The sequence below is a fragment of the Dermacentor silvarum genome, chromosome 11 (assembly GCF_013339745.2).
Source record: "Dermacentor silvarum isolate Dsil-2018 chromosome 11, BIME_Dsil_1.4, whole genome shotgun sequence".
NCBI classification, from domain to species: Eukaryota; Metazoa; Arthropoda; class Arachnida; order Ixodida; family Ixodidae; genus Dermacentor; species Dermacentor silvarum.
In genome coordinates, this window is record NC_051164.1 from 73,824,056 (window position 1) to 73,836,073 (window position 12,018).

The 12,018-nt window shown below is 50.1% G+C and overlaps 2 protein-coding genes across 2 annotated transcripts in view; one reads left to right on the plus strand and one right to left on the minus strand.

Annotated features, from left to right (window-relative positions):
- The window catches only part of LOC119433130 (phospholipase A-2-activating protein), a 71,544-nt gene that overhangs the window by 53,526 nt on the left and 6,000 nt on the right, over nt 1-12,018 (minus strand). The window lies entirely within an intron of this gene.
- LOC119432678 (uncharacterized) overlaps nt 1-12,018 on the plus strand; it is a 43,143-nt gene that overhangs the window by 8,343 nt on the left and 22,782 nt on the right. Inside the window, exon 3 of the mRNA XM_049658350.1 lies at nt 9,482-9,580. Within this exon, the coding sequence (XP_049514307.1) occupies nt 9,482-9,580 (99 nt within the window). The remainder of the gene's footprint in view (nt 1-9,481; nt 9,581-12,018) is intronic.

A 12,018-nucleotide genomic window follows, 5' to 3' on the forward strand; every position in this document is an offset into this window, starting at 1 on the left:
ACCTCGACGGCATACGTCCCATGGTCGCTCCGGACCTCGCCCCTGGCCAAGCAGCCGCCCTGTATCGCCTTTTGCTCTCCTATCGCGACATATTTGACACTGACAATCGCCCACTTGGTCAGACGTCCCTTGTTAAGCATCGGATAAACACTGGTGATGCTGTTCCCATTCATCGCCGACCGTATCGCGTGTCCTCGGCAGAGCGGCAAGTTATTCAGCAGGAAGTCAACAAGATGCTCGCCAAAGGCATTGTTGAGCCCTCGTCGAGCCCTTGGGCGTCGCCGGTGGTGCTCGTCAAAAAGAAAGATGGCACGTGGCGTTTCTGTGTTGATTACCGCCACCTAAACCGAATCACTAAAAAGGACGTTTACCCGTTACCACGAATTGACGACGCTCTTGATTGTCTTCACGGTGCCAAATACTTTTCGTCCATTGACCTTCGATCTGGTTATTGGCAGATTTCCGTCGATGAGCAAGACCAAGAAAAGACCGCCTTCGTCACTCCAGATGGCCTCTACCAATTTAAGGTTATGCCGTTTGGTTTATGCAATGCCCCCGCCACGTTCGAACGGATGATGGACTCTCTGCTTCAAGGTTTCAAATGGTCAACTTGCCTTTGTTACCTCGACGACGTCCTTGTGTTTTCTCCTACGTTTGAGACGCACATTGAGCGCGTCGCAGCTATACTTGACGTCTTCCGCAAGGCTGGGCTCCAATTAAACTCATCGAAGTGCCACTTCGGGCGCCGACAGATTACAGTGCTCGGCCATCTCGTCGATGCTTCCGGAGTACAACCCGACCCGGAGAAGGTTCGAGCAGTAACAGCTTTTCCTGTACCTCAGTCTGTCAAAGACGTCCGGAGTTTTGTGGGGCTCTGCTCTTATTTCAGACGGTTTGTGAAAGATTTCGCAGCAATCGCTCGACCACTCACTGAACTTCTGAAGAAAGACGTGCCTTTTACGTGGGGTTCCCCTCAGGCTGCCGCATTTTCACGCCTTATCACGATTCTGACCAATCCACCGATCTTGGCCCACTTTGACCCATCCGCACCTACAGAGGTCCGAACCGATGCCAGTGGTTATGGGATCGGCGCAGTCTTAGCGCAACGACAACACGGACACGACCGCGTTATCGCCTACGCTAGCCGGCTCCTGACAACTGCAGAGCGCAACTATTCGATTACGGAGCGCGAATGTCTTGCTCTCGTCTGGGCTGTTTCAAAGTTCCGCCCATATTTATATGGCAAGCCCTTCTCAGTAATCACAGACCATCATGCGCTGTGTTGGCTTTCGTCGCTCAAGGATCCTGCTGGCCGGCTCGGTCGTTGGGCTCTCCGACTACAAGAATATCCCTACACAGTGACGTACAAGTCGGGACGCCAACACCAGGATGCAGATTGCCTCTCTCGCTACCCAGTCCAAGACCCGACCTCTACGTCTGATACTGACACCGACGCCTGCGTTCTCTGTTTTTCCACTGGTCCATGTCGCCGACGAGCAGCGCCGTGACCCGTCCTTGCGTGTCATCATTGACCGCCTGGAATCGTCACTTGCCGACAGCTCCCTTCGCTTATTCACACTTCAAGATCGCGTACTCTACCGCCACAACGTTCACCCCGACGGCCCAGCATTACTCCTTGTGACCCCTAAACACCTTCGCTCGGCTGTTCTCCACGAGCTTCACGACCTCCCCACTGCCGGTCACCTCGGTGTGTCACGTACCTACGACCGGATCCGCCGACGCTTCTTTTGGCCAGGGCTTGCTCGCTCCGTTCGAAGATACGTAGCTGCGTGTGAGAAACGCCAGCGACGCAAGACACCGTCGACGCTCCCTGCTGGGTACCTTCAACCAATTGACATTCCCGCGGAACCATTCTTTCGGGTTGGTTTGGATTTACTTGGTCCTTTTCCTCTTTCTACCTCTGGGAACAGGTGGATCGCTGTGGCCACAGATTACGCCACGCGCTACGCCATCACCCGAGCGCTCCCTACAAGCTGCGCCACAGATGTTGCTGATTTTCTTCTACGCGACGTGATTTTATTACATGGAGCTCCGCGACAACTTCTCACAGACCGTGGCCGGACATTCCTGTCGAAAGTTATCGCGGACATCCTGCAGTCCTGTGCCACGAGGCACAAGCTATCCACGTCATACCATCCGCAAACGAATGGCCTCATGGAGCGTCTTAATCGCACTCTCACAGACATGCTCGCGAAGTATGTGTCTTCCGACCACACTGACTGGGACCTCGCTCTACCGTTTGTCACCTTTGCGTATAATTCCTCGCGCCACGACACAGCCGGTTACTCGCCCTTTTTCCTTCTGTTCGGCCGAGAACCAGCACTGCCCCTCGACACAAGCCTCCCTGTTCACGCAGCACCCACCAGTGAATATGCACTTGACGCCGTCACCCGCGCTGCCCACGCAAGGGAAATTGCCCGTGGCCGCCTTCTGCACTCCCAAGAGAGTCAACGGCGTTTGTACGACCAGCGACACCGTGACCTGCACTTCCCACCTGGTTCTTTGGTGCTCCTATGGTCTCCGTCGCGTCAGGTCGGCCTGTCAGAAAAACTGCTGTCTCGTTACACAGGCCCCTACCGAGTGATTCGTGCCGTGACTCCCGTCACCTACGAGATCGCCCCTGACGCCCCATCTGCTTCCCAGTCCAGTGATATCGTGCACGTTACACGACTGAAGCAGTATCACCCTCCCAGTGATGACATTTAGACGCTCCGGGACGTCGCTTCTGCCGCCGGGGGATTATGCTACACGCGTGTGGTATTTGGTTGTTTGAACGAGGCGCGCGGGCGCCTAGACGAAGAAGACGAACTGCTCTGGGCTCTCGAGCTATCGGCTGATCTGGCCAGCGCTGCAGCTATCATTTGTAAATATACTTGTAAATAGTCTCCTGTACTTAATCCTTCGTTCGCGTAACAATATTGACACGTGTGCATTGTTTATCTCTTTCCGATGGCCATTTTTCACCTGATAGTCCCTGTCACCGACGCAACACGTGAATGCATGTATGAGAACTTTCTCGGATGTTGCGGCTGATTCTGCATATATATTTCACGTGACGACTCGGACACTGAGCCGCTATTTGGTAGCCATGCGTTATGCTTTATTCTATACTAGTCTTATCATCCACCGCTTACGGCCGGCTGATCTCGTTGATAACGTGAGTGGACCGTCGCTCTGAAGCAGTGCGCATGCGCAGAACGTAGCGGCCGCGCGCTGGTCTCACGGACGTACGTGAGATTCGCTTTTTTGCGTGCGTTTCTTGCGCACGTAGACAGATTCGCGCGGGAGTTTCGCGAGACCAGGAACAAGCGATAGCGTGCTGAGCACGCGCAGATGGCTTGCATGGAAACACGGCGACAGGATGACTGGTCATCTATTTCATTCCATGTCAACGATGACAGCAGATAACGCTTGCACAACACACTTCCGGGCATTGCGGAGACGATGACCGGCACGCATCAATGCACATCACTGGCTTCGCTGAAATACTCATCTTGAATTGATTTGTTCATATTTCCCGATAGATGTGGCTACGTGATGCGTCGCGTACGTGTAGCTAAAAGCGTTTTAGATATGGCGTGCACGTAAGGTACGTATAGACTGTTCACGTTTGCGTACGTGAAGTCTCCACGTACGTGTAACTAAAACTGTCTGTTATCAACGAGATCAGCCGGCCGTAAGCGGTGAATGATAAGACTACTATAGAATAAAGCATAACGCATCGCTACCAAATACCGACCCAGGGTCGGTATTTTGTAGCGATGCCTTTCCGGTGCTAATGCCTTTTCGCGCTTATCGCGCTTTGTCAGTGGTCAGAGTGACGATCCGCTCGCGTTATCAACGGGATCAGCCGGTCGTGAGCGGTGGATGATAAGACTAGTATAAAATAGGTCATAAGGCATCGCTACAAAATACCGGCCCTGCTCTCTTCACGCAAGTACACAAACATGGCGGCCACGATGACGTCAGTGAGCCGTATTATCACGCGCGCTTTGTTCGGTGTTTGATAGTGACTGTTTTTCACCGGATTATAACTGTTATCGCTTTGTCACTCGGCGCAAGACGCGCCTGTCATGCTGTTATGCTGTCACATTTTTTTTGTGTATATGCAGCTTCTCCACGTGCTGGTACCCCAAGATGGGCGCCGCGATGACGTCAGAGCAAGCCATTTATAGTGAAAGAACGTTTGTCTTATCTGATTGCACGCGAGACGCGAATACTTGTGTACATTCTGGAACGCACGCGAGCGCCAGAGATTACGCTGGAATGTACGATGAGCCGACGCGTTTGATCCGTACGTTGTGCCGTCTGGCCGTATAGTGGCCCCTGTTGCGAGTGGCGTAGACATCTTGGAGGGGTAAAGGGCAGGAAAAGCAAGGGTGGTGTCTACGCCTGCAGTGTTTCGCGGTTCCATGCACACGCGTCGGGTGTCCCACAGCTGTGTGTCCTGGCCCTGTGTCGGGAGATATAGTCGATTATTCAGTGATGTTCGAGCATGTTTGATGATGTCGTCGACCGACAGCTGTGCTCGCTGCTATCGTTGTGCTTGAGTGTTACTTGCTTTTGTGGACACTAGTTCGCCCAATAAAAGGTCAGCTTGGGTCAAGTCACTCGCACTTATGCCACTGCCTGGTGTTTTCATTTCCCCTGTGTGGGACTGGGGCCAGAAGAGCTTGCACCCTCCCCCCCCCCCCCACTTACACACACACACACACACACAAGTTCTAGTGTCCCCTTCCAATCGACTTCGGGATTGGGCACTGTCATATTTCGCCATGTTGGCGTTCTGAGACAATCACAGAGGCCGTAGCATTCTTGTGAGCCAATCAGAGATGACACGATGGCAAATTCGACAATATGGCGGAGACAGAGAGACATTTATTATGACAACAAAAGCTGAGAGGCCGTGCTGAATCAAAGTTCTGGCCTGCTACTCAGCGTTGGGGAAGGGAAACGAGAGTAAAAGGAGACAGATATAGAGAAGTGTTGATGACGGGGACGAAGATGGTGGTATACGAATTAACACCCTAAATTTCGCTGGAATCTGACAAATGCAGCCTTTAAAACACCAAGCCGAAGACAAGGGTCCGGCCATGGTCTTAAGATAACCTTCTCAGACAAAGCTTGTTTGGTAAACTCTGACAAAAACACTGCTCGTGTCTGGGTGTGTTCAGATAACAACATACTGTGGTGCCGGCTGTTTTTAGTTTTCAGCGAAATTTTTATATGAGATGAGAAAATGTCTCTGTAGAAAGGAATCGACGTTCGTTTTGAGAAACTCAGCACATATTTTTTTTAAATTCTTATTTCGCTAAAGGTTGAAAAGAATGTTTTAACGACTTGCAGATTGACCCGCCGCGGTGGCTTAGCGGCTATGGTGTTGCGTTGCTAAGCCCGAGGTACAGTTCCCTCAAGGGCACTGTAAATGGCACTGTACCTCGGGTTTAGCAACGCAACACACAGTGCCCTAGAACCCGAGGCACAGTGCCCTCAAGGGCACTGTACCTCGGGCTTAGAAGGCACTGTACCTCGGTTTCTAGGGCACTGTACCCGATGTCGCGGGATCAAATCCCCGCCACGGTGGCCGCATTTCGATGAGGGCAAAATGCACAAACACCCATGCCCCGTGCAATGGGGGCACGTTAAACATCCTCTGGAAGTCAAAATGAATCCGGAGTCCCCTCACTACGGCGGGCCGCTTAATCAAACCATGGGTTCGACATGTAGAACCCAAGAATTCAACTTGCAAATTTAACAACTTCGATCGTAGTTTATCACTTTAAGATCGATGCCAGCTAAAATATTGTAGGTAAATATACACCCCTAGTACTATTGGGCCACGGGAAGTTAAATTTATCTCACCCACAGTATGTTTTTGAAAAATTGTCACACTTTGGTTTTTGAGAAGTATGCAACTACACCACGTATTTATTTTGTTATAACATAAAAATAAAAAAATTCCAAAAATAGCGCAAAATGGGACACTTGAGACGTTAAAAATAATTATCGCCGATTTTTACGAAATTTTTATAGAATACCCACCAAGACTGGTAAATTTAGTAGTTCAAGAACATGTTGGGCATTATTTTATTTTTAAGTCAGAAAATTGAGCCTGTGTTAACTCACGTTGGTCATCCCAACGATGTGTCTCGTTCTAATAATAAAATTAAAATCACACTCATATTGAATTCTGAACTCATGTTTTTTGCTGTAGTAAAGAAGGAGTGACTCAGATTATGTCCTTTTTGCGTCTTCTCAGCCATAAAATGAGTTCAACTTGAGTTTTCAGGACTTCTGCATCCGTATTCTTACTACGGTACGTTTAGATTAGTTAACAAGCATGCCATAGCGGGTACAGCAATAGCATTCAGTGCCATTCCACTCTGCGAAGGTGGATGACCAGCGGAGCTATATATATGGTTATAATTAAACTATATTGATTTAAATAAAGATACATACCGCACGGATTGTCATTTTCAACCGTTTTTATTATGTTGTCACTAAGGTGACTATAGCTTTGTGGTCGCTATGGTAGACGGCCATGGGTTCTGTAACGATGCTGGAAAGGTTTAACCTCCCTACCTTTCCCTCTTCATTCCTCTCTCTCTCTCTGGAAAGGTCTGGGCGAAAGCCCAGACGTCAAGTCTATGCAGGACCGATGACATGTGGTAGGCCCACCGATGTTCGTGTAGCACTGAATGCCAAACCTTTCCAACAGAAACACCAAGAACCACTTTCCGTCTGGCCGAGACAGGTCTACGTTGAAATCACCCACAATTACGATGGACATGGACTCGGCGTTAGCAGCCTTCCGCCGCCTTCGCGCCCAATCCCTGCTCCTGCTCGCGCCGTCGTTTTTCGTAAGCATGCTGCACAGCCTCGGTCCCCACAATACGCAGCCTACCGATCACAGGGCCGGTACGCAACTGAGATAACGTGCCTATGCAGTGCGTGACGTCACCACCCATTGGCTATTTTCAGTTTTTTTGCACAACGGAGCCAACTGTGGAAGATGACGACGACGAACGCGCGAGCAGTGGCGCGAGCGCGTTCGCGAGGTTGCGCCGAGGGGCACCAACCAGCCAGCTGTGGAAGAAGACGACGACGCTCGAGCCATTGCTGATGATGATCGTTTTTGGTCTATGAGCTCTCGGTCTACGCACGCAGCGATCTGCTGGAAACTAGCGTATAACAGTCACTCTGTAAAAAGTCTAGTCGGGGAAACCAAATTCTGGCATTGACCTCTATAAGTACATCCGCTATCTGAAATGCTCACCGAATGAATGCCGACGTTAATGCGATTAGCATTGAGGCAATGTAGCGACACACCGTATAGCCAACGCCGAAAAGTGGCTTCAGCCAGGCTCCTCTCTCGCGCTTCCACCTGCCTACGCTGGCGCCATCTATCGTGCCGCCCGTAAAGACAGCGCGTGGCGTGGATTCAATTCCGCTCACCGTTGGACCAGTTACACAAGTTGGTATCAAAGAGGTTCATTGAAGAGCAGCACAGCCCAAATGTCACATACCCCTGTGCCCCAAGTCGGCGTCAAAGAGGCTGATTGAAGAGCGGTTCAGCCGCCGTGGTTGCTTAGTGGCTATGGTATTGGGCTGCTAAGCACGAGGAATTCGCGGGATCCAATCCCGGCCATGGCGGCCGCATTTCGATGGGGGCGAAATGCGAGAATACCCGCGTGTACTTGGATATAGGCGCACGGTTAAAGAACCCCAGGTGGTCCAAATTATTCCGGAGTACCCCCACTACGGCGTCCCTCATCGTGGTTTTGGCACGTAAAATCACATAATTTAATTTAATTTAATTTTTTTGCAGAGCGGTACGTACCAAACCTAATATCCAGTGCCGCATCCCCTCTGACCCATGTCGACGTCAAAGAGGCTCGTGGAAGTGCGGAACATACGTAGATATTGCTACATACTCAGTGACCCAATTTGACCCTATAGGGTTGGTTTCGAACCCCATGCAGTTTCCTCAGCACAGCAGCCCAATGCGCTAACCATTCGACCGTGGACTACCCGGGACCGAGGTTGGCGGGAAAAACGGTCAGAGAGATAGACAGCCGGTCCCCGCAAAAGTGCGCGAAGTGTCCAAAGAATGGCAATAACATTATCAAGTTAACATTATGACATGAAATGAGAGAGTCAATACTAAGGTGAACGTTTTGTGTCCCTAATGGAGTTGTAACTTGCGACAAAGGCGTCACTGTGGCTGAATCGTAGCGACTACGCCCCAAGGAAGAGAATGGCTGGCGAAGTTAGTGATAGCCCAAATGGTGGGTGCGAGCCATAAAAGAGGACCATCATCAACATCATCATCAAGAGTGAACTTTCCTCCTTGTATATAGTGGAAGAGAAAGACGACGACCCTGGGCTGTGGAGCTCAGGGTCGAGGCCAGAGCATCGTGCTATTTCGTTCAAATTACTGCCCCATACGAGCGTGCCGCCGCGTCTCCTGAGGCCCCGAAGCTGCGGCCGGACGTCGAAAACCAATGGGAGCGCCCGCAGCGATTCCGACGCCGTCGGCAGGTCGTAGTGGATTACGGCCATGAACCAAGAGAACGAGGATCCCGACATATCGACTAAAGGGAGGACGAGAGGAGCAGACCGGGGACGGAACAGCAGCGAAGGAGCAGTCGTCGCAAAAGCAGGAGGCGGGCGACTCAAACGCGGAAAACGACGACGACTCGAACCCTACCGTGATCGCCGCGCGCCCGGTGGCGTCCGGCGGTTTCTCTACGTCGTCAGTGAGTGAGGAGTTTGTCAAGGTGCGCCGCGCGTACTCAGTACAGAGACCTTCGTTTCTCTCTCGATATAACGAAGTTGCAATTGCTGCGATATAACTGCGATATTACTGCGTTATAACACTTCGTTATATCGCGAATTTCGTTAATTCGAGGTTTCGTTAATTCAATGGAACTAAGGTAGGGAAGGAAAAATAGTTCGTTACATCGCGAATTTTGTTAAATTGATGTTCGTTATAGCGAGGTTTGACTGTATAACAAAATTGCCCAGAAACCGTAAATGTAAGCGAATTGAATGCTTCTAAAATTATATTAGCTTTTTTTAAAATAATGATGCCCACGAAAGCATACATTTTCTGCCGTGAGGGTATTATTTTAAGTAGCGTTCGTCGTTTTATTGCGCAGTACCGCAGAGACTAGAGCCATTAACCAGCAAATCTGTCGCGGTAGTATCGGTGGCTATACATGTGAGTTGATTGGTCATGCGTCCGTGACGTCGTATTAACGTACCGGTGCTGTGGTATGGGCGATAAATTCAAAAAGGAAAACTCTGTCCACCATTTCCTCCACTAATAACAGCAAAAAAGCCGAAATTGGGATAAAAATATTCACAGGACTAAACTAACCATGTGTTGATTTTTATGGTGTCTCTTTAAACACTACGAAAAATACAATGCGTCCAGATTTTGTTTTGCACCATTCAGGAGCTGAAGAAGATCGGGAAGTCTTTCGAGCTGTCCAGCGCCCAAACGAAGATGCTGGAGGACGACTTGAAGGACAACGGTGCCGATAAGGTGGCCGAGGTGAGTTCAGAGTCTTGCTTTTGAGGCCTCAACCAGTGACGTTCAAACAAAGAAACAAACAAACAAAAACAAAGAAACAAACACTCAAACGAAAAAAAAAACAAGCAAGCAAACGAACGGACGAACTGACAGAAGTGCAAACGAACAAATGACGAACACTAACTAGCCTACAAAGAAAGAAAAACAAAAAAATCAAACAAGCGAGCTAGCAAGCAAGTAAGCAAAGAAACAGACAGACAAAGATATGCAGACAGAAAAAGAAACAATCAAACAGTTATAGAAACAAACAAACAAACAAACAAACAAAAAATCCCCGCCTATTCCACTCCGTGAAGATGGTCCAACAGCGAAGCTGTGAACGGCGCTACTTGCGGGGGATGGGACGCGCCGGCGTCCACGGGCGACGGCGTTCCTAGCGCGTTCCTCACGCTTTTCTACGACGTTCCCAGACAAGAGTCCTTGACCAAAGCTCCGTATATAGAACCAACGCTAACGCGAACTCCTCTCACACCCCACTCCTCCGTTGACCTACTTTTTTCCTACACTGCCATTGATCGGCACGCCTCACGCTCTCCTCCGCCCCCTCCCCCCAAAGCGAGTATTGGACGGCTCGACTTACGTCAACCCCCCTCCTCGTTCTCCTTTTCATCTGCACCCTCTCACAGCATTCTCACAGGGTTGGGCTCTTCTTTTCCTCTCCTCTCCCGTAAGGTCATGTGAGTTTTAGCGAACGGACGACGGAACAGAGAGACAGCTAAATAGAAGAGAGGAAAGGCAGGGAGGTTAACCCGACGCATGTCCGGTTTGCTACCCTGCACTGGGGAAAGGGGGTATAGGGATGACAAAAGAGAGAAAGCAATAGAGAGAGCACAGTTTCGCGCACATTTGAAACTTCGCACTAAGTCTACAGACGGTCGCCAAGACCTGTCGACTTGAGGTAGTGCAACAAGGCTTTCTGGAATTTCTGTGCCATCGACGCATATGGCCATGGTCCAAGGATCTTCATTTCAGAAAATGGTTGAGAGTCTAGCCGGTTCAATGCTGTCCGGAGAGCTTCACGCTCGACGTTGAACTGGGGATAGAGACATAATACATGCATGTTCAATTGTTTCTCTAGTTCCACAAGAGTCGCACTTGGGCGTATCCCCAATTCCAATGCGGAACGAGTAGGCCTTTGTAAATGGCACCCCGAGCCAGAGGCGGCACAAGACTGTCGCCTCAGAGCGTGAAATGTTTGATGGCACTTGTAGCTTCAAGGATGGGTCAATTTTGTGGAGATGACACTTCGGGAGGTTAAGAGTAAGGTCCCTGTATGTTCCAAAGGTAGCGCAAACCATTGTTCAAATAGGAAAGAAGAATTTACTCCCCGCCCTCTACCCCTCTCCTGACTTCTTCGCCGTTTTCCGCTCTCCCATTGGACGAGGCTTGACACGTGACGAATAACCCTCGCGGCTTTCGTTATCGCGGGAAAACGGCGCCATTAGTGAGCGTAGAAACATCGCGGCACACATGTGCGCTGTGCGTGAGCGTAGGCTTTTTACATTTTTTAAGACGCGCTCGGCTGCAGCACGATGCCGACTTGCTGTACTGTTGGATGTTGGAATAGCATTGCCAAGGGGGGCAGGCTTTTTGCGGTTCCTCGTGGCAAACGAAACCTCAAACGGCGAGCGATATGGCTCCACCGTATCCGAAGAAATAAATTTTACTGCCACCGAGGGAGGTAATTACTGAGGGGGTTTCTGATCGTTGTTCTCACCCAGTTAGTGATGAACGCGGTAAGGTGGGTGTTTTCGCGAGTTCACCATCAGCCAACAACTGAGTAAAAAAAAAAAAAGTCCTGGTTTATGCTCTGCGGCGAACAAAAGGGCACATTTTGGGAATATGAATACCAGCATGACTTCTCATAAAATGAGCATAATGGAAGAGTCGCCAATGAAAGAGCAAAACTCAGAAAGCGCGCGCACGCACGGGAACCAAGGCTTATAACTGACGGGGAAAGAAAAGCGCGCGGATGCATTTTGGAAAAAAAAAAAAACACGTTGAGGGTATTTAGCACATAAATGTCTCCGCCGTGTTGTGTGTGCATAGTTTGATGTACCTCTTTGTTTTCGTAAATGCGTCAGGTAAACAGAACACCATTCGATTCCTAGAAACAATCAGCAGTAGTAAAGACTGCTTAGGATTGCGTTTAACTTGTTATACCTTCCGTTTTCCTCGTCTTAGCGATGCAGATTCTACTAATAATTGAAGGTACTACATATCTTACGTAGAAATCTCACGTACGAACAGCCTTATCAAAATGCGCCCAGAACAGTCGCGTTTCAAGCAAGCGCTTCGACGCGCGCCGCATGCGATTCGATATGAAGCGGGTGGTAGCGGCCGCGCGCTTCGCTCACCGATGGCGGCCGAGAGGGACGGGCGAGGAGGAAATGGCGCGG